Raw genomic sequence first — 22911 nt, forward strand, 5'->3', positions numbered from 1 at the left:
TGAACCCGGGAGACAGAAGCTGCAGTGAGCAAAATCATGCCACAGCACTCCAGTGCTGTGTGACAGCAAGCAATCTTGAGTGACAGCAAGATTCTGTCTCAAAAAAAAATGGTGTTCTTACAAATTAAAAAGAATTTTTAAAATTAATTTTTAGATTAAAGATCATCTATCTATATCAGAGAAGGATTACTTGCCACAAGAAACTGCCTATTAAAATGAATTTGAAAGTAAAGTTTAAATTCTAAGAAAACCAGCAGTTTACAATTTCCATATAGAAAATGGTTAAAAATATTTATCTTAGTTAAACAAAATCAAAGGAAATAAAACTAAAAGATGCTATTTTCGTTTATCATAAAAAATGAATAAAATCCAGAATTAGGAGAAGGTAAGAAAATAAGCATTTGTTATCTCTCATACGTTGCTGACATGAGCACGAGCTGGCCCAATATCTTTTCAGAGGACAATTTGGTAGTGCCCACCAAAAGTTAAAATGTATGCCTTGTTATACCCAATTTTTTTTTTTTTTTAAAAAAAAAAGGCCGAGAGCAGCTCACACCTGTAATCCCAGCACTTTGGGAGGCCAAGGTGGGTGGATCACTTGAGCTCACGAGTTTGAGACCAGCCTGGGCAACATGGTGAAACCCTGTCTCTATGGAAAACACAAAAATTAGCCAGGCACGGTGGTGCTCATCTCTAGTTCCAGCTACTACAGAGGCTGAGGCAGGAGAACCACTGGCACCCAGGAGGTAGAGTTGCAGTGAGCTGAGATCACACCACTGCACTCCAGCATGGGTGACAGAGCAAGACCTTGTCTCAAAAAATAAAAATAAAAATAAAAAAATGTTTAAAAAAGATTATCTATCTGGAATTTATGATTAAATGTTAGCTCTAACTTTTTGGTTTTCCAATTGGCATACCAGTATACCAAAAAACTAAATGACCATCTTTTCCTCACTGATTTAAAATGCTTTAGTTATCACATATACAATTTTTCATGTAACTATTCTCTGTTGATGAGAATAGTTGTCTGTTGATGTGCTTGCCTATTCACTTTCTTTATGATATTCTATTACCACAGTGTTTAGAATATTCTATTCTAAAACCACACTGTTTTAAATACTACAGCACTAAAGTATCTCAAATTCTATCACTCACTGACCATGAGACCTCAGTAAATCCCTCTAAGTCTCATTTTTTTTACATTGTTGTTTTAAGAAACAAGTATATAAAAGACTAAGCCAATCAGTGTTCTAGTCCTGTCCCTCACACAAAATAGGCATTCAATAAATGATTGGTATTGTAATTCCTAATTATATAATGAAGGTAATAATGAAAAATGTTACAATTCATAATTTTTATTACAACTCATAATTCATGATGAGATCAGACTATGGGCAAAAGTTCATGATAAGTTACCAAGTATTTTAAAAATACAACTAACCTTTCTTCTCTTTTACTTCACCCTGTGTGTTCAAGCTCCAAGGGAATTTGTCCCTGTGGGGAGATCATTCAGATTCGGGAAGATTCTCTGTTCTCCTAGGCTAATGGTGTGAACAGCGGAAGGAACAAAGCGTAGCTTATGTAGGGAGCTATGGAAAAGGAGATTGGGTCAGTAACAAAGAGAAGAATTGGCACTCTACTAAGCTTCCCATAGGAAGGACTGAAAGCCTGCTGTTCACTGTTGCTTAGCAACAGGCAAATGTACAAGAAGTAAGTCAAAGACATCATAAAATCAGGCAAATTTTACTCTCTCACTCACCCATTTATTATTTCTATATTGTGCATAAGTCAAAGTGTGACTTCCAAAAAGTAAGCCAACCAGACAATAAAGGAAATGCAGCTCAAACATAGGCATAAAAATATAGTAGGTACCTCGGGGATAAATGTACAGATAAAAGTACATGTGCTTCTAGCTGGATTCCAGGTTATAGAACCATTCTGCTCAGTGCAGCAGGTACTTGTAAGTGTTTCAGAGGATGCATGGAAGAGTATGAGGCAGCCCATGCCTTTAAGAAGTTTAATATCTTCTAGGGTGGAGGAGACAGCTATGCAAACATCAGCGCTGCAGACAGAATTAATGTCACAACTGAGGAACTCCAATTTATACGTCCTCAAAGGTGGGAGAGATCAAGGCTTGGAGGGCATCCAGAAAAGCTTCACTGAAGAGATACCATTTGAATTAACCTTTAAAGTTAAACAGAAAAAAATTAAGTAGGATTTTTGACAGGTACATGAGGGAATAGAGAGTGCTTTACAGGATGTCAGGGAGGGAGTTTCAGGTGTGCCCAGAACAATGATAATCCAAATTTGCTGCAAAATTGGATTCCACTAGAATGGCACCAAAAGATAAAGTTGTTGTCAGATTTTATGGAGGTTCTTGAATTCCACATTTAGGGGGCCTGTGCTTCATTTAATAGGCACTGAGAGGCTGGATATGGTGGCTCATGCCTGTAATCCCAGCACTTTGAGAGGCTGAGGCAGGCAGGTCACTTGAGGTCAGGAGTTCAAGATCACCTGGTCAACATGGCAAACCCCGTCTCTACTAAAAATACAAAAATTAGGTGGGCATGGTGGTGTGCACTGTAATTTCAGCTACTCAGGAGGCTGAGGCAAAAGAATCACTTGAACTCGAGAGGTGGAGGTTTCAGTGAGCCAAGATCATGCCACTGCAGTCCAGCCTGGGTGACAGAGTAAGACTCTGTCTCCAAATAAATAAATTAATAAATAAAGCACTGAGATATAATTTGGGTGATACACCTTCAGGAGATTAATCTGGAAATGATAGTTCTGTGTGGGGTGGTAGCAAACCCTGAAATTAAGCAAGTGGTAAAGAAGAAATCTCAGCAGTGCAGGTGGGAGAGGAGGACAGTCTAATCTCAACAAGGATCAGGAATGGGAATAAGATGATGGGGACATTACAGAGACAAAATTTGAAAATGGGTACCAGTTAGGTACAAGGGATCAGCAGAGAGAAAGGGGTGAAAATCAACTCAGAGGTCGATAGCCTGATTTACTGAATAGCTGTAATAGATGAATGAATTCATAAGAGCAGGGGAGGGGCTGGTGGGAAGAGAAAGAGGAGGAGGAAATAAAGAAGAAAGAAATACTTTGAACCTGCTAAATTTACTCATGGTACTATTCGGTGGTCATGTCCAGCAAGTAGAAGAAAATATAGAATTGGTGTTTAGAGAAAGGTCAAGGCTTTGGTAATTAACAACAAGAAGAGCATAATTGAAGCTATGTGAGTCGATTTAAACACAAAGTAAAGAGATTAGATCTCATCTCAAAGGAAGAAGAGGGCTGGCTAAGGACAGAACCAAGGGGCAGGAGGATGAGTGAAGATGACACCAAAAGACCCACTGGGAGCTGGGAGGAGATCCTAGCCTCCATCACCAAGAGAGCAACTTTTAGAAAGTTGTGCAGGTGGGCAATTATGGGTGGGGTTTATTTTCTCTTTTTAAAAATCTTTCACAAAGATCAGAAGTACTTTTGTAAAAATATTTTTAATCAGTTTATTTTAAGGAAATCATTTGTTCTCAACAGAGGCAAATACCACAGAGACATGGGAAGATAAGGGCTGGGTACAGTATCACATTTAGTGACAAAGAGATTGTGTGTGTCCCTGTAGAAACAAATACGTTTCGACAGAACGTGGAAGCAGAAAAGGATTGGAAGGCACACGGGAGGACCCTGCAAGTGACTCATTGGCAGCAGAGGGGCACAGGGCGAGGGAGGAGTGAGACAGTAAGGAGAATGTTTTCAGGAAAAAAAGTTCAGGCACATTTGTTGAAGAAGAGAAGGACAATAAATAGGAAAAGTTGGAAGACTTGTGTAGAAGTAGAAATCCTTGACTCAGCAGCAGAGAGAAAAGAGGCAGGAGCAGGTGGGCTAGGAGCACAATGTCAGCCTTGAAAAGCCAAAAGCAGAGACCTGTCTTCTAATGCAGAGGACTGTGGTGGTGGTGAAAACTAGAAAAGGAGGCCGAGAGATTTTAAAGTGAATGGAGGAGAGTTGAGGGATGTCTCGTTTGAATGATTCAAAGGGTCACTGAATTTAAGGAACTCTTGAGAGGAGCTGGGAAAAGCAGAAAGGCAGTCTGCACATTGTTCACCAAACACAAAGGCTTTTTCTTCTTAAATCTTAGGTCTTAGACAGATATAGATAAACTTCCCATGTGAGTAGGGGAATTTCAGCAGATGCTAATATCAATCAAAAGAAGTCACATCTGAACCCACAGACCTCAACACATACAGAGGAGACTAACAGGCTGGGCTATTGTAGAGAACATGAACCACACAAAAATCATAGACCCCTAGCACTCAGAGGGACCTCCAAAGGTCATCGGAACATATCCACATCCCTGTCAACACACACCACCACACATTTGCAGCAGTTACACCATGCTCTGTGTAGAGAATTAGACACCAGAAACTCTTCCAGGGAGAGAAGAAGAGAGTCACCATAGTAGATGGCCAGATAATTGTGAATTGAAGAGAAGGGAAAGGTGGTTCACAGGATAAAGCCTGAGAAAACTGCAGTCCCCAAAATATTCTCTAGTTCCATTCAACAGATAAAATATTGCATGATGTTTTAGGATCTTTGCATTCAGTTTCCAGAAGGGTTATTTTAAATACCAAGAGATTGATAACAGGAAAAATAAAAGTTTCTGAATTCTTTGACCACATCAAGTTTCACAGGAACCACAGCCACACAAACTACACACTTGCTGAGTATATAACATGACACTAGCCTATACTTCAGGACCTTTACTCTCACCTCGAATCCTATTTCATTGAAGCTATTTTTCTAATCATTAACTGCAGCAAAAGGGAGAAAACATTCCATGTGGCAAAGAGAAAAGCTATGTCCCTTTGAGTCCATGCCTTCTCCATAAGGATCCCCTTGAAGTTTTTCATCAGCTGTGGTTCAAGGTGCCCCATACCTTGAGGAATGGCACCTCTCCAGCACAGCTCTCAGCCTGGGGTTGCTAAAGAGCAAAATGATGGGGTGAACTGCTGCACACAGATAAATCACTGACTGCCACATCCAGAATTTAAAGTCCAGAGGCAGAAAAATACCTGCAGCACTGAACACCAGTGACAGAAAATAGGAGATGAAAAGGATGGCAAAAGAGATGAGAGCCAGCAGAGCCTTTATGTGAGCCTGCAAACAGGGCTCTTGGAATCCCGAGGTGGTCAAGAGGGCCTTCTTCATGTGTCTTCCCAGAGATGTGATGAGCAAAATCATGCAAATGAAAAAGACAGCAGTGGGCACTGTCCAAGTAACCATTTTTAGAGGGAAGAGGTAGAATTTCTCACAGGAGCTCTTTATGCTGTTGCCGGTGACCTTCCAAGGCTGTAGACGGTTCCTTAAATAGTTCTGATGTATTCTCTGGTTGCCTATGAAAAACAGAATGGTGCTGAAGCTGGAGAGCCCAACAGAGCCGAACAGCATCCACGGTACCCACCCAGACAACTTGCGCTTTAGCCAGAGGAAGACAGGGTGGGTGAAGGTTGCAATTTTCACACAGTAGAAGACACTAAGACAGGAAGAGAACCACAATGTGGCAGCATTCAGGAAGTCCCACTGGATGGCTAGAAACTGCAGTACAGGGTTGTATGGGAAGGCTGTCGGATACAGGAAAAGATAAATGGTCTTACCCAATTCCACCCACTGTAGACAAAAGCGAGAAGCCCCTAAGCTAACCAATAACTTATCACAAGGCAACAACGTTCTCCGTAGCACCCACTCCATGCCCAGAACAGCAGTGACAAAGCCATTGCCCGCTATTGCTACCAGGCACAAAAGGAATAAAATTATAACCAAGATGATGGCCTTCTTGTCAGTTACCAAAGATCCCAGAACCATGTGGTCTCCATTCATCTCTTCTGTGGACAAGATGGATCCCAAAGTTTCAAGGGCTATTTCTGTTGCATTGCTCTGGAAGGTCCTGTAGGATATGTTTGTCCCTCCAGCTGCCCCAAATGCAGAGGCTAGGCCAGAGCAGAGGACTCAGGCTATCAGAGGAGGGTGAAAAGGTTTCTTCTAGGAATAGATGCAAATATTGTCTAGGCTTAATTTCCAAAGCCCCCATGCCTGCCCAAAATTTGCCTGCTCTTCTGCCTATTCTCTGCCCATGTCAACACCAAAGTGGATAATATGTCAGGCCCTGGCATTTAGTGTTTTTACACAGGAGGTTATACTTCTCTAAGCTGACACTTAAGACAGGACCGTACACCTGCTGGCAGCTCAGTAGTATCCACAGGGCACACCTGCTACTGCGACAGCACTCACATTCACAGCAGGGAGTGATTGTTATATTGCAGGAATTGTTCTGAGTACTCTCCTTAGTTCTCACAACCCCGTGAAGGGAGTGCTATGGCAAAACCCCTTTGACCGAAATCGAGAGAAAACTGAGCAAACCTTTACAGAGAAAGACTAATTCAAGTCTTATTACTCACAGTGACCATCATCATTAAAAAAAACACAGGAGACAATTGTACACAATGAGGTGGGCAACTTTTTTCAAAATTTAAAAACATATATTTTATAACTGGTGACCTTTAAAATACCATTTCACAGAGGAACCCCCAGTAGCCATAGGCCAATGGGATATGGCAGAACGAGCCCTGTACTAGGAGCTGAGACAGCCTTTAGCCCAAGCTTCACCCCTTATTGTGAGTTGTTGGATTTATCAGCCCCTCTGTACCTCACTTTGTCCATCTGTAAAATATGAAAAGTGTCCTATGTTCTAATTCACAAAGTTGTCTTAGAATCTCAGCTTAGAATGGAAGAATACATTAAAGATAATCTTACAAAGGAGAGATCCAAGATGGCTGATCACTAGCAGCTCGGGATAGTAGCTCCCAGTGAAAGCACAAAGAACGAGAGGACGCCATACCTTCACATGAATTCTTGTTGCTCACGCACCAGGAGATTCCCAGCGGAGGAGCCCCACGGGTCGCCAGCGCGACTCTTGTGACCGGCGAGGCGGTTTTGCCGGCGCCTCGGAGCGTCGGTTCTTGGTGCAGAGTCAGAAAAGCACCATCAATCTTAACGCCGCTGATTGAGTCGGCGCAGTGGGTTGCTCAGATTTCGGCGCTGAGAATCAATAAGTCGGACGTCCACTCAGAAAACCAATTACAAAGACGGTAAATACAAAGACCACAGATGGATAAATTTATAACGAAGGGAAGAAAACAGCCAAAAAAGGCTGAGAATACCCAAGATCAGAACGCCTCTCCCTCAGCGGGGGATCACAGTTCCTCATCAGCAACGGAACAAGGCTTGATGGAGAACGAGTGTGTTCCAATTACAGAAGCAGGCTTCAAAATGTGGATAATGAGAAACTTCTGTGAATTAAAAGAACTTGTTTTAAATCAATCCAAAGAAACTAAGAACTTTGAAAAAAGATTTGACGAAATGTTAAAAAGAATACACAATTTAGAGAGGAATATAAGTGAATTGATGGAGCTGAAAAACACAATACGAGAACTTCGTGAAGTATGCACAAGTTTTAACAGCCGAATTGATCAAGCAGAAGAAAGGATATCAGAGGTCGAAGACCAACTCAATGAAATAAAACAAGAAGACAAGATTAGAGAAAAAAAGGATAAAAAGGAACGAGCAAAGTCTCCAAGAAATATGGGACTATGTGAAAAGACCTAATCTACGCTTGATAGGTGTACCTGAAAGTGAGGAAGAGAATGAATCCAAGCTGGAAAATACGCTTCAGGACATTATTCAGGAAAATTCTCCCAACCTAGTAAGGCAGGATAATATTCAACTCCAGGTAATACAGAGAACACCACAGAGATATTCCTCAAGAAGAGCAACTCCAAGGCACATAATCGTCAGATTCACCAGGGTTGAAATGAAGGAGAAAATACTAAGAGCAGCCAGAGAGAAAGGTCAGGTTACCCACAAAGGGAAGCCTATCAGACTTACAGCAGATCTCTCAGCAGAAACCCTACAAGCCAGAAGAGAGTGGGGGCCAATATTCAACATCCTTAAAGAAAAGAACTTTCAACCCAGAATTTCACATCCAGCCAAACTAAGCTTCACAAGTGAAGGAAAAATAAAGTTTTTTGTGAATAAGCAAGCACTCAGAGATTTCATCACCACCAGGCCTGCTTTACAAGAGATTCTGAAAGAACCACTACACATAGAAAGGAACAAACAGTATCAGCCTTTCTAAAAAAATACCAACAAGAGCATCAATATAATGAAGAATTTACATCAACTAATGGGCCAAATAGCCAGCTAATATTAACTGGCAGTATTAAACTCACATATATTATTATTGATTCTAAATTTAAATTGACTAAATCCCCCATCCAAAGACAGACAGGCAATTTGAATAAAAAACTAAAACCGATCAGTATGCTGCATCCAGACCCATCTCACATTCAAGGATACACAAAGATTTAAAACAAGAGATGGAGAAGGATTTACCAACCAAACAGAGAGCTAAAATAAATAAATAAAAAGCAGAAGTTAAAATTAAGCAACAAAGATCAAAAGAAGCAAAGAAGGACATTATATAATGATAAAAGGATCAATGCAACAACAAGAAGAGCTAAAGATCCTAAATATATACGCATCCAATACAGGAATACGTAGATCAGTGCCACATCATATCAACTTAGAAGTTTAAACGAAATGTTCGTTGGCTCCTTGTTTGTTATTCTCTCCCCTCATTTTCTTTTATATCTCCATTATTAAGGACAATTATAGGCATACCCATATTTAGATTGCATTCTAGCCTGGGCAATAAAGCAATACCCCCATTCTCTCTCCCTCTTCCTCTTCCTCTTTCTTCCTCTTCTTTATTCTTTTTCTTATAAAAAAATAAAAATAAAAAAAAGATAATCTTACAGATAAAAGAAATAAGGCCCCAAATTATGTATTAAGACTCCCACCTAAACGCACAGTGATGCAGAGGAAAGACCAAGATCCAGAATGATTCCAGCACCAGAAATCTCTGCCATAGTTAGCAATACATGTTACACCTCCATCTTCTCTCATCCTTAGCTGAACTCAGAAGCCCGTTTTAAGTCTTGTCACAATCGCTACAGATCCTCAAGCAGTTAACCTCTCTGAATGACCCCCTTTTTCAACTGTAAAAAATATGGATCACAAATAAATACGACCATAAATATGGTAAATATATTGGAAACTATAAATCTCTGCATATGGACAAGAGTAATGATGATGATGACAATGACTTTATTAGAATGGCTATCTTCTATTCCATTCATCCCGTGGCGCAATAGCTAGTGTAAAATTCAGGACAGCATCAGGGATAAAAGGGAAGTCCAGGGCACCAAATGTCAGACCATTGATATCAGCCAGAGGAGGGCAGAGTAAGAAAAGACCACATTCTTTATAGAAACGAGCTTCAAAGAGTTAAAAAAAAAAAATCAGCAACCAACACTTACGTGAGTGTAAGTAGGTTAACGTGTCACGGGGAGATAGGAAAGCAGAAATTGTTCTGAGTCAAATACAGCAACATTGATCAGGATCAAGTAACATAGCAGTAAGGGGGTTTTTAATAGAACACACATCTTCTGGTTGGCACTGCAACCTACCAGTTTCATATATAGGACCCCCACAAAAAGGGAATCGAATGCACGTCATCATCTCTTCCCAGCTCCCAATCCACTTCCAGGTGGAATTGTTTCCCTAGCACATAGGCCAACTATTGTGGACATAGTTCTTCTGGGTAGAGGAAAGAAGATGAACTAAGGTAATTCACTCACTCGGCCTTTCTGTGAAGACGCAAATCTCCAGGGGATAGAGTTTCCAACTGCTCTCTTCCTTGCCCTCATTCGTCTGGCTGATATTTGGCTGTTTTCTACTGGAACCTGGAGAAATGGGGAAAACTTTGTGCTTACAGCTCTGAAGTATGGCCAGCCACAAACCTCCCAATATGGAAAACTTGAATCTTTTTCATCCACCTCCCACACCTTCAATGATAAAGATGTGCATTTAATCTTCAATTCGTTTAATAATAATTTATTAAGAATATTCAATATGCCGTGATAACCCTTTGAAAGACATTGGGCTACAACAATGAATTAGATATCTGCCCTCAAAGCATTTTGATGTGCTAAACATAAACCACAAACATTTACTGGGCTTATGCTATGTGCAGAGTAAGTTAATCCAAAAGAAAGAATAATCATTTGAATTTAAATATGCAATGTGTCTCATGGAGATTCTTTTGTGTTTTTTTTTTTTTTTTTTTTTTTTTTTGTCTGTCACATTTGGCTTTCTCATGTCCAGTTTAACCTTCTTAGGTAAAAGCCAAGACTGAGAGTTTAAAACTTGTTATAACCAGTCTTTATAATTGTAATCACAAGGGAGTTAGAATAGGGATCCTGAGTTGACTCTCTATATGGAAAACCTTCAACTCAGTACTCTCAACAAGTGACTCCCAGTCTGTTGTTCTATGTGTTAGGGATCATCCTATTCCCATTCCAAGATTTCTCGGAAGAGTTTTGCAGTAACAGCCCCATCATTCTGAGACAACAAAGATACTGTCTTGTATGTTGGAAGGAAAAAGATGAGGCATCAGCATAGGAGGGGGATACATAATTATATCCAGAACAATTAGCTACAACAGAGGACTTACATAGAGATTATGGCATATCAAGCCAAAAAGGTAGGCTGGAGAGAGGTCACAGAAATTTTGGGAAGTCTTGATGAGATATTAGATTGTATCTTTAGTCAAGATACAATCTTAGGAGCTAGAGTTTAAAACTCTTATGAGCTAGAGTTTTAAAAAAGGAAATTGAGAACATCAACCAATTAGGAACTCCTGAGACAACCTGGCATCGCTCAAAAGACTATGAAGCTGGAACAGAACATGAGAGTTGAATCACCACCTGCTCCCCACCCAGATACCTTCAGTAAAGTTCTTGGAGCTCCGCCCAAGGGAAGGGCAGTCTTCAGGTATTCACAGTTGGGTAGAAGGAGAGAGGAGACAGATACCCCTATCCCCGCCATGCTCCTGCCTTCCCTGCCTCCATCCAGCTTGTGCCTTGAGCCCCAAGGCTCAGTCCCATAATTTATTATTAACCTCCCTGTAGGAAGTCATTAGATTGCTCATGTTGCTACAAAAAAAGAAAAAAAAATTATTCATGATTGATGATGAGGATAATATGTGTTCTCTAAGTGGGATAATTCCTAGACTTTAGGTGTCTATTTAATTTAAAGCCTGGCCACAGTGCCAGCTTCCCACAGGTTCCTCCATCCTGCCTCTCTCTCGCTCTGCCCTCTGGGGAAATCCCCATGTATTCTTCATCAACAACTTGAGAATCTCCTCCTTTGATCATCTTTTTGCAAGAGAAAAATTCCTGATCTTGTTATTTTGCCTCTGGTCATCCGTCTGTCTTCTATTACCATAGCCTGGCTTCCCGCTAGCCCTGTAGCATAACGTTTTGGGGCCTCAGCTTCCCAGTGTTATTGAACATTTGACCATAAATGCATTTACCTATTTGAAAATTATTTGTGACCGCTGTTCTGTCCTGTTATTTATCGCTTCTGTTTTGACTAGTTTGAACATATGATTCTCCCTTAACCATGCCTATTGTTCTTCCCAGTCTCTTTCGGTTTATCGGTCTCCATGCTTTGTTATCATTAGCTCCACCAGTAAAATATAGATATGTGAACATACAACCCACCAGCTATAAACTGCATGTTCGTATCCTCCCAAAATTCATACATTGAAATGAAACCTTAATCCTCAACGTGATAACATTGAGAGATAAGGCTTTTAGGAGGTAATTAGCTCATAAGGGTGAAGCCCTCGTGAATGGAATTAGAGCCCTTATAAGAAGAAACACAAAACAGATAACTCTCTCTGCCATGTGAGAACACAAGAAGGTGTCTGTCTGCAACCCAGAAAAGGGCCCTCACCAGAACCCAACCACACTGGCACCCTGTTTCAGGATCCAGAACTGTGAGAAATAAATGCCTGTTGCTTAAATACCCTGTCTATGGTATTCTGTCACTGCAGCCTAGGCTGACTAGGACACTACCATATGCATATTTATTTTTAATTACATGCATGTACATTTCACTAATACATTACGTGCATCATAAAATGTCCACAACATAGGAATTAAAAGGAGAAGACAAAAATAAATGGAAACTGAAATTGCTACACTTTTCTTCCCAGGCCTAGTGGCTCATCTTGTCCAAGCCCCGGGCTGCAGACATCCCAATCTGGAGATTCCCATCCTTAACAGCTGCATCGGGCATCCATCTCCTTGGTGAGCAGATGAGGAGTAGAATCATCAAAATTAAGAACTGTAGGACATTTCCTTTGTTTTCCATCTATCTTCTGTTGGCCAAAACCTAAAAGCATTTTTACATCAGACAATTTCTCTTAATTCAACACGAGCACATGAAGTCATGGATGTGACCTACAGTAGAACCAAACTCTTATGTGTCCTTAGCTTTCTGTGAGTTCAGGCTGAAAAAGCTCCCTGGGTGGAATCGATCTGAAGCAGAGCACAAAGGAGGGGACTGGCAGAGAAAGGAAAGAAGGAAGTATTGGGTAAGCCCAAGAAGTACATGAGGAAGAAAAAGACATAAGGGAAGAGGAGAAGAAGATTTCTTGGGTTGAAGTGGAGAGACGGGGCTGAGAGCACAGCCACGGAGCAGGAGGGCAGGTGATGTCAAGTAGATGGTGCTGGACAATATGTGTCACTATTAAAAAATAAGCTTCAAGGCAGAACATGGTGGCTCACACCTGTAATCCCAGCACTTTAGGAGGCTGAGGAGGGTGGATCATTTGAGGACAGGCGTTCTAGATCAGTCTGACCAACATGGTGAAGCCCCGTCTCTACTAAAAACACAAAAATTAGCCAGGCATGGTGGCACGTGTCTGTAGTCCCAGCTACTCTGGAGGCTGAGGCAGGAGAATTGCTTGAACTTGGGAGGTGGAGGCTGCAGTGAACTGAGATCATGCCACTACACTCCAGCCTGGGCAACAGAGCAGGACTCTATCTCAAAAATAAAATAAAATAATAAAATATAAGCTTCGGTTTGCCCACAGAGACAACTGACAACAGTTACAGTTCTCTACAAAGGGCATACAGACCAACATGATGCCTGGCAAATATTAGGGTTGCTTGCATATAGATTCATGGGGCCCCATGAGGAAATGAGCCCACCAGCAAAGGCCGAGTTTGTTGAAGACTAGGACTAGAGTCTCACAGCAGTGGAGGGGATGGTAGGAACACAGCAAGATGGAAAAGGGATTCTGGGGCATGGAGAGCGTGGGAGAGAAAGAAGAAACTAGAAAGAGAAAGACAGTACTCAAACCTTATGCATTCCTGCCAGAACCAGGATCATTAATCACAGGACTGGTTATTGACATGGATAACTCAAGAGCACAACCATCCTATGGCCAGCACCTTCCAAAGCCCTGTGAGCCAGCAGCACATGGGCACTGGAGCCGAAACCATGTCTTCAGGCTCTTTTTCAGTTTGGGACGTCTCAGCACAAGGAAAGTAGAGTGTAGAGAGATGTTGGCATAGATGAGCACTTCCCAGGCCAAGTGCCAGTGATTCTGAAAGTTTATGATTTTCAAAGCAGAAACAAACAAGGACAGGAAGTACAATGTACAGAAGATAAGGAAGAAGGTGAGCGACTTTAAAGCCACAGTGTAAGCCTGGGTGCTGGGGACACAGGGGCTGGGCCTGCGTTCCCTCATCTGCCCCAAGTGCCCGCACAGTGACACGATGAGCAAGACGGTGGGCACTAGGAACAGGAGGAACGGAACTGACAACACAAGCCCTTCATAAAGCAAAAAGTAGAGCTGAAACGAATCCTGCACTCTATAAATTAGAGTTTCATTTCCGTAGGAACTAAGAGAGAACTTCATGGGACCAAACAGTATATTCCCAGTGGCTGATAAGATGACTTGCAGGCCACAGATAATCAGGGAGCCCAGCATCAGCTTGGGCACTGACCGAGAGATCCTCCACTTCAGACAGGCGAAGATGGGGTGGGAGAAAGATGAGATCTTCACACAGTAGAAAGCAGCAAGCAAGGCAGTAAACCACGAAGTGAGGGCATTGAAAAGGTCCCAGAAGATGTTCAAACAGGTAAATGCATGCCAAAAGTCTAGGGAGGCCAGGAGGTTGTTCACCATGGCTAACCCATGCAGGCAGAACCGGGATGCAGTGAGACCAGCCACAATCATGTCACTTGCTGGCAGCGTCCGGCACCTCACCCACTCCCTGCCCAGCATGGTGACCAAGAAGCCATTCTGAAGCATTGCAGCCAATGACTCCAGGCAAAAGATGGTCATGAAGATCAACGTGGGCGAGGAGGGCATCTTCTCCAGGGAGGTGCTTCTAAGACTTTGCTCCTACTGCAGAGGACTGGAAAATCATCTGCGGGGAAACAGCCTCTCTGGCAGAGTCAAGCCACCCTGTTGACACCAGAGACTTGGAAGCCCTTGTGCCTGGATTCATAGAAAATCCCAGTCACCAGCAAACACCCACAGTCCCCAGAATTTGCAAAGATAATTTCTACAATCTCCTTTGGCAGGCAAACCACTCCCAGCTCAATGACACCCTGTTTCTATTCGCATAGCCTGTATTTGCCTATCCTTTCTCAGAGCCAGATGCAGGGAAATGTTAACAGAATAGAGGCTGCTGGAGTAACTGAAAATACCCATATTTTGTACATATGTCTTAACTGTACTATTTCTTTCCTAGCTCTTCTTTAAAAGACGTTGTTACTTGGATGGCCCTCCCCAAACCACAAACCTTCCCTTTGTGTCCTGCCTTAGTATTTTATTTAGTAGTAGCTCACCTCCTGAATGGGTGGAATAGAAAAATCATCCACATGCACAAGGCTTCAGATTATCAAGAAAAAGCTCCCTAACCACTGACCTCTCATGCTGCCTAAAATTTCACTGTCAAGCTTTATATTGGAGTTCATGAAATCTCAAGTTAAAATTTGGATTTCCCTGGATGTGCTACCATCGAATCTGGTAAAATGTGTTACCATCAAATCTGTTAACCATTATCCCCCTGGCTCCAGTGTGTTTCATCAACCAAAAGTAATCAGCTTCTAAGAAGGCTCTGAGAAAACGAGAGAGAGTAGATAAGTCATAATGGGAAGAAGAGAAAGTCAGAGAAGGGAGACTGACCCAGAGAGGACATCACCACAGCTGGGGAAAGCCAGAGTAGGTGGAAAGACAGGCGCTCAGGACAAAGCTGGCTTATAGGGAAGGTCTGCGTTATGCGGAGTGAGGCCTGTCCTGTGCCAGCCCTGAAGCTATGGCAGTAGAAACCACCCTGCCGGAACACCTTGTCATTTTTAAAGTGATTTCACACGTTACATTTTTGCCTCTACTGCCAACCACACAAAGTGACACTGGTTCAGATCAACCAACCCAGGTTCAGGGAGCCTGAGGAAAGAATGCCTACGAACATGAAAAAAAGTAAGAACAAAAGGGTGAAGAGGAAAGAGAGAGGAGGGTAGAAGAAAGCAGAGGTGTGGATAGAAAAACAGGAAAGGGAATCCCCAGCCCCCAAGCCCCGGCAAACATCTCAGATCCTGGAGTCGGGCTTTCCACCACCAAGATGAGTCGTAGAAAGTGACCTTGCCTGCTTCCCATGGTCTCACTCAAGATTCTACAGGTGAGAGAGGCCCGTGTGTGAAAGATTAAAGAGAAATAAAAACAAGGACAAACATTTAGGTGGCGACTTCAAGAAAAAGAGGTTCAGCCCTCGAAAATAGCAATTGCTTGAAGAGCTACGAGTTTTTATTGAACTCTCAAAAGATTGTTAGAGGACCAGGTGTGGTGGCTCAAGCCTGTAATCCCAGCACTTTGGGAGGCCGAGGCGGGTGGATCACGAGGTCAAGAGATCGAGACCATCCTGGTCAACATGGTGAAACCCCGTCTCTACTAAAAATACAAAAATTACCTGGGCATGGTGGTGCGTGCCTGTAATCCCAGCTACTCAGGAGGCTGAGGCAGGAGAATTGCTTGAACCCAGGAGGCGGAGGTTGCGGTGAGCCGAGATCGCACCATTGCACTCCAGCCTGGGTAACAAGAGCGAAACTCCGTCTCAAAAAAAAAAAAAAAAAAAAAAAAAAGATTGTTAGAGAGGGGATAATTCAATCTGATCAACTGTTTTGTAACACAGCTTCAGTGTCTTTATTTAATTCTTTGTGTGTCTTCCTCTGGCTTCTTGAAGACAACAGCAATGAGTGGCTTCTGCATGCTCCACGACATGTCGGCTCATCTCAAACTCCTTTGGCCAGAGCCCAGCTTCATGATGTCATCAAGAAGCAAGCCAAGGCCATGGTGCCCACACCCTGTTGTGGTCACGTGTAACCAAGTAGACATTGAATGTTTGCAGGCAACCTTCATGTTCTCTGCAGAGGTGCCGAAGCATGCACTTTGCCAGAACAAGTCTTTTCCAAGCCTTTTCCTTTTCTACAGTTGATAACTCTATAAAGTAAACATTTTCTCCTGTTTCAATCCTCTTCTATAAGAAGGCTGGAAGAGTACCTTTCCTTCAGGCACCTGTTTATCCATCTCTTAATGCTTCACTAGATATATCTTATGGGGATTTCATGTCCCATTCATAGTCTGCCACCAAAAGAGGCCATGAGCAAGGCAACGTTTTAGGGTTTTTTTTCTTTTAGTTTTTCAAGAGTCCTTCAAATATGAAATAGCGAACAAAACACAAAATGTTTCTCACAAAAGTTTGGGTCACATTTCTCTTTTTTAAAGATGTTGCATTCCTACAACTGAAGCTAATGAATTCTTTTCTGCAGCATGATTGGAAATATTTTTTTTAGGTGAAGCCTGAATCTTCTGTGAAATGGTAAACAAGTAACAGCAGGAGGCTTGATGAAAATGGAAGATTCTGCAAAGAGCTGCTTGTACTTCCTTCACTTTAGTCCTCTGTAGTGTAAAGTGCTTTCTGGTTTCTGTGGATTCGTTTGTCTTTTGTTTTTATTTTCTTTTTCTTATCACATTCAAGAATACATTAATTCATCTTAGAGACATAAAAAATACATTTCAAGCCAGGTGCGGTGGCTCACGCCTGTAATCCCAGCACTTTGGGAGGCCAAGGTGGGAGGATCACAAGGTTAGAAGATTGAGACCATCCTGACCAACATGGTGAAACCCTGTCTCTACTAAAATGCAAAAAATTAGCCGGGTGCAGTGGCGTGCACCTGTACTCCCAGCTACTCAGGAGGCTGAGGCAGGGGAATATCTTGAACGTGGTGGGTGGGGGTTGCAGTGACCTGAGATCACAGCACTCCAACCTGCTGACAGAGCAAGACTCCATTTCAAAAGAAGAAAAAAAAAATACATTTCATTTGACAAGGTTTCTCAATCTTGGCACCCATTCCCAACTTTTGAGTTCAGCCTTTGAGTAACTTGCAGTTCATAAATACTTCCACATATTTCCATGGCTTTATCAGGTAACTGATGGCCCACTCCAGGGAAAGGTGGAGGGAAAAAGGAAATAACAATTTTTTAAATGGCTAGACTGCACATAAATGTTAAGCTAAACTATGCACAAAATTAATAATGATTTCTCTGCAGGATAAGCCCTAAATATATTTTCTCACCCTGAAGACCTTCTCTGACTCTTACATTTAGATAAATAATTTAGAATAAACTTTGGCTCTAATAATCCAGCATAAAAGAGAAATTTCGCTTTCTAAAAGTAAATTTGGGAATTTCCAACACCTTCCATTATCAAAATGTGAATGCACAGTTAAATACTGTTTAATATTCAGGTAAATCTAGACTTTCCTCTCAAATAAAAATAGCATTTGATAGTTATTTTTATAATTATAAAGTTAGCATACAAGGAAGCTGAGTCCAATTCTATTCCAATTAAAAAGATCTTTAGAATAATTCTTTCCTTTTTCTTGCTCCATTTGAACATTTAGAAACAATAAAATTAATCTCTAAAGGAATAACTCAAATGTTCTTTCCATAATGCCATGAACTGCACTCAATGTCTAACATCTGTTGGAGGGATAAATCATGTTCAATAACTTCTAAATCAGTAGTTTACAAATTATGATCTCTAGGGAGTTCTCATGGTAAGGAAAGGGTAAGAGGAGAATTGAGAAAGTAGAACCACAAACCCTCATTTCCTCCTCAAACAGAGCAGTCCTGCTTATATGATGGAGCTTCTACATACTATTCCAAAGACAGAACTCCATTGCAAGAAACAAATTTTAAACCACTGCCATAGATAGAGCTAGAGTCAGCAAGAGGGGTAAGGACAGTGACTCCGTGCACCTTCTTTCCTTTCCTCCCCAATCTAAATTAACTGTGAAAGATTTTTGAAATTATTTTTAAGGCATAAAACCATAATAACAGAGAGACCGAGACCACAAAATACATTTGGGTGGCTGGAAAATAGATGAAAGAGTGGTCAAAGACACAACAGCCTTGAGAAAACCGGATCCTATGTAAACAGAAGGAAAAGTCAAGAACGAACCTGACTTTTACCCAAGAGTTGCCATACCAGGTTCCTCTAGAGAAAAATTAGTCAGAAGTCAGCTTAAGATTCAGATTCCCAAATCACTGTCCCCCTTTTGTATAACTGGGCAACCACTACTCTTCCACCCTAGTATTCTCTGGAAAGGATAAAACAAGATCACTGAGCTGGATACATATACAGCACAGTTGAGGCAACGGTACCATACCAAAACAGGGAAATCAGTGAGCAAATGCTCTCCTCTCACATGGTTTTTAGAACTCTGGAACCCAGGCTTTTACACCACAGGCAGGAGAAGAATCCTGAAGAAGGTATGGCCTTTTTGAAGAATCCAAAGAAAACTATCACCTTCTCGAAGAATCCAAACATTCTAAAAGGAAGACATAAAGACAGTATCAGATATTCCTCAAATAATTGCTCCAGCCAATCACTTTACAGTGAAGCCCATAGTTAACAAGTCCCATTAATGAGTTCAGAGTTTCCAGTCAGCCTTTCCATCTCTTTTGCAACAGGAGCAGACAGAAAGGAGGTTGGGATGTCTGAGAATAGCACCTAGCATGGAAAATAAGACCAAAACAAAACAGGTATTTGGAGGAAGAAAACAATGCCAGGAGAAGAAAGCTTCCCAAAATGGTATCAGTATTCTCAGTTATGAGACTATGATAATATCATATGAAACAATAGGATACTGTTTAAAAGGAATACTCAAAATTTTTTTAAAAGAAAGGTCTTGGAATTAAAGTGACAATATCTGAAATTAAATCTCAATAGAAGAGCTAAAATTTATTAAATATATCAGAAAATAAAGGAAGCAACCCCATAGGTTAAAAACCAAAGAGAATGCTAATCCAGGATGTCTAATAACCAAGAACTATGAGTTCTAAAAAGAGAGACATAATAAATGGAAAGGAAAAAAAATCAACAAAATAGAAGAAAAGTTTCAAGAGCTAAAGGACATGATTCTTCGTATTAGAAAGACTCAGCAAGTATCTGTCTCATATCATAGATTTTTAGAAAACTGAGCATAAAGAGAAGTTCCTATAAGCTTTTAGAGAGGAAAAAGAGGAGAGGGAAAAATACTAAATTCAAAATATAATACTAGGAATTGAAGTTATTTTAGACTTTTCCATAATAATTTTGGAAGCTAGAAGGCAACAGAGCAATGTCTTCAATATGCAGAAGGAAAATTATCTCTACCCTGCAATTCTCTGTCTTGATACTCAAGTAACAAGGACAAAATAAAGTCTTTTCAGATAAGCAAGGTCTCCAAAAAAAGTTAATTTTCTATGTTCTGTTTTTCTGGTGGCTACTGGAGAATATGCCCCTCCAAAGCGGGAGAGTAGGCATGATAAAGGAAGACATGAGTCCAGACAACATGAAGTGCAAAGTGAGAGAAAGGTGGAGGAGTCCCCAGGAGGACTGGAAGGGCAGACCCAGGATGGAGGAAGGTGCATCGGGCATGAGCATCAGTCTAGACTGGACCAGGAAGACCGAAGATCCAGGGGAAATTTTCTCAGGCAAATAAAATTTGAGAATACCTGATGAAGAACTTGAGAATGAAACGCAAACAAAACAAGGCAATTGTTAAATCAATGGAAACAAAAATATGTATAAGAAAGAAAAATTAATTGTTTCACCACGAATAGCATTTGCATTGGCATAATATTTTAAACAGCAAATATTGATGTTACTATTACAATAAAACTATATGGAAAAGTGGGAGACAGAAAGGGTTTGCCAGGGAGATGAGGGTGAGGAAGAACTAAGAGTTCATATTCCATAGTGGAAAGCAAGCGCGCGCACACACACACACACACACACACACACACACACACACACACACACACCAGGTAAAACAGTTGAAAGTAGTTGCCTTGGGAAATGGGAATTGGAAAAGGATGGAAAGAAAAGCCTCTATTTTTAAAAAAACAAACAGAGAAATGTCTGGCCCTTTAAATAGGCATACCTGGCTCTTTAGTCTAGATTTTATATATCACTTTGATTTTAAAAAAACTTAAGAAAAAATGAGAAAAGTCAAGAAGGAGAGGGGTACGAGTAAAAATAGACATATTAGCCCTCTTGTTTGTAAATGATGGTGCCTCCTAGAAGCAAGGATTCATTTTCCTCTCACAATTAGGTACTGGACTGCTGTCCTCTGTAAACAGGAATTACAGTGATCTAATATTACTCATAATTTTATTAAAATCTTCCAAGTATGTGTTCTTCATAATTACTTGAAGGAAGAAAGGGCAGAAGTCAATATGAGTCATGTTTCTAAAGTGGCTTAATCATCTTGCAAAAAGAATCCTAATCTAATATTTCCATGTCTCAAATAATAATTTTTCTCCCGATTTCTTTTCTATCCACTCTCTTCCATTTTATTCCCCACAACCATCCTCAGACAGCCCCCACCCACCACTCAGCAGCCCAGTTCTTCCTTAAGGACCCAGGGGTGAGGGGAGTATTGGTGATATTAGATTATGAAACACTTTTTCTTAGGGCAAGGCCAGAATGCAGTGACTCACATGCTCACTCTTAGAGGCAGGACAGTACTGGGCATGGGAGGGTAAAATAAAGAGGTAAATGAAGAGACATCTGCTATCTTCCCAAAATAATGGGAAAACTCACCCATTTCCTCTTCAGCTCAATGAAGGAGACTTACTTACTTATTTATTTGTGAGAGTCTCACTCCGTCACCCAGGCTGGAGTGCAGTGGCGAGATCTCGGCTCACTGCAACCTCCACCTCCCAGGTTCAAGCGATTCTCCTGCCTCAGCCTCCCAAGTAGCTGGAACTACAGGCGCATGCCACAAAGCCCGGCTAACTTTCATATTTTTTAGTAGAGATGGGGGGTTCACCATATTGGCCAGGCTGGTCTGGAACTGCTGACCTTGTGATTCTCCCGCCTCAGCCTCCCAAAGTACTGGGATTACAGGCACGAGCCAGTAACTGTGCCCGGCAAGAAGGAGTTTTAAAAAGCATTCCCAATCTTTCAGCTCCTGACAACCCCCACAGAAATCCCTATCATTTTATTTGCCTGCATGTGCAGAAATGAGGAAGTAAAGGAACTTCAGTGTGGCTAATGTGGTGGCGTTTCCAGCTGGGTAAAACGAGGAAGGAATTTCAGAGTGGTTGCAGAAGCACTAGGGAGTGAATGTGGAACCAGTAGGAAATGTGTACCAGGCTCCCAGCTAAGTCGGTTCGATGAGTTCAATGAGGTAAGATAAGTTCACTTTTTCCTCCATCAGATAATACGAGCAAAAGTAAGAAGAAAAAAAAAAAGTTTTTGAGAATATCACAAGGCCAAGCATGGTGGCTTACGCCTGGAATCCCAGCACTTTGGGAGGCCAAGGCAGGTGGATCACCTGAGGTCAGGAGTTCGAGCCCAGCCTGGGCAATATGGTGAAACCCTGTCTCTACTAAAAATACAAAAAAAAAAAAAAAAAATGGGCGTGGTGGTGGGCACCTGTAATCACAGCTACTTGGGAGGCTGAGGCAGGAGAATTGCTTGAACCCAGTAGGTGGAGGTTGCAGTGAGAGGGGATCACATCATTGCACTCCAGGCTAGGCAAAAGAGCAAGGCTCTGTCTCAAAAAAAAAAAAAAAAAAAAAAAAAAAAAAAAAAAAAGATAGATAGATATCACAAGATATTAAGTAGTTCCAGAAAAGAGATACAATCTCAAATTAAACCAACCTTAATTAAAAATCTAATATGAAGCTGACATTTGCTAAACACATTCACATCCCTCTATTTTTAGGTAATCTTGTTTAAGGATGCCTATGCACTCTAGGTTTCGCTTTTTTTTATGAGATACACTGTCTGTGTCTCTGTTTTTCTTAGAATAATGTAGTGAAGCTGCTTCCTTTCTACATTTGCCCTGGATGAAACATCATGAGACCACCTCACTTCACAGTATTTCACATTGCCAGATGGAGCCCAAAGAAACCTACTTTATTTCTGTGCCGTTTCTCAGTGATGAAACCTCAAACTTTGAAACCAAGATTGCTGTTTTGAATAACTAACAAGTGTTTTCTCACCTCTGTTTCTCCTTTTTCCCATAATATTTCATATTTATCACCAGGTGGCAATGAATAAATATGCCCATGCAGGCAAATATTAACAAGAACCAGAAAATAGGGTGACATTCCAAGGAAAGTTACAAAAATAAATGCTTATCACGACATTCTACTGTTTTAAATTAAGTTCCCATTGGTCTGTTATAAAGTGCATGTAATTTGGATTCAGAAGACTTGGGCTTCAGTTATATTTTTGTCACTTTCTCAATATGTAACCTAGGATAAGTCTCTCTCTCTCTCTTTTTCAAACTTCATGTGTACAAATGTAATAAGTACTTGGCAATGTCAGGAATATTTGATGAGGCAAGAAATATAAAGATATGTGT

At 41.2% G+C, this 22911-nt stretch overlaps 2 protein-coding genes across 2 annotated transcripts; both read right to left on the bottom strand.

The window, feature by feature from the left end:
- Nucleotides 1-4926: 4926 nt before the first annotated feature.
- TAS2R60 (taste 2 receptor member 60) lies at nucleotides 4927-5883 on the bottom strand. The gene has a single exon (XM_003929811.2). The coding sequence runs from the start codon at nucleotides 5881-5883 to the stop codon at nucleotides 4927-4929; it is 957 nt and encodes a 318-aa protein (XP_003929860.2).
- A 7531-nt stretch (nucleotides 5884-13414) lies between these two features.
- Nucleotides 13415-14353, bottom strand: LOC101039283 (taste receptor type 2 member 62-like). The gene has a single exon (XM_039472627.2). It carries the CDS (start codon nucleotides 14351-14353, stop codon nucleotides 13415-13417), a length of 939 nt encoding a protein of 312 aa, XP_039328561.2.
- Between the last annotated feature and the right edge of the window lie 8558 nt (nucleotides 14354-22911).

This window comes from Saimiri boliviensis, chromosome 10 (assembly GCF_048565385.1).
Source record: "Saimiri boliviensis isolate mSaiBol1 chromosome 10, mSaiBol1.pri, whole genome shotgun sequence".
Taxonomy (NCBI): domain Eukaryota; kingdom Metazoa; phylum Chordata; class Mammalia; order Primates; family Cebidae; genus Saimiri; species Saimiri boliviensis.

Coding starts and splice junctions, on each gene's coding strand:
- TAS2R60 (XM_003929811.2), bottom strand. CDS start 5,883: ATGAATGGAGACCACATGGTTCTGGGATCTTTGGTAACTGACAAGAAG.
- LOC101039283 (XM_039472627.2), bottom strand. CDS start 14,353: ATGCCCTCCTCGCCCACGTTGATCTTCATGACCATCTTTTGCCTGGAG.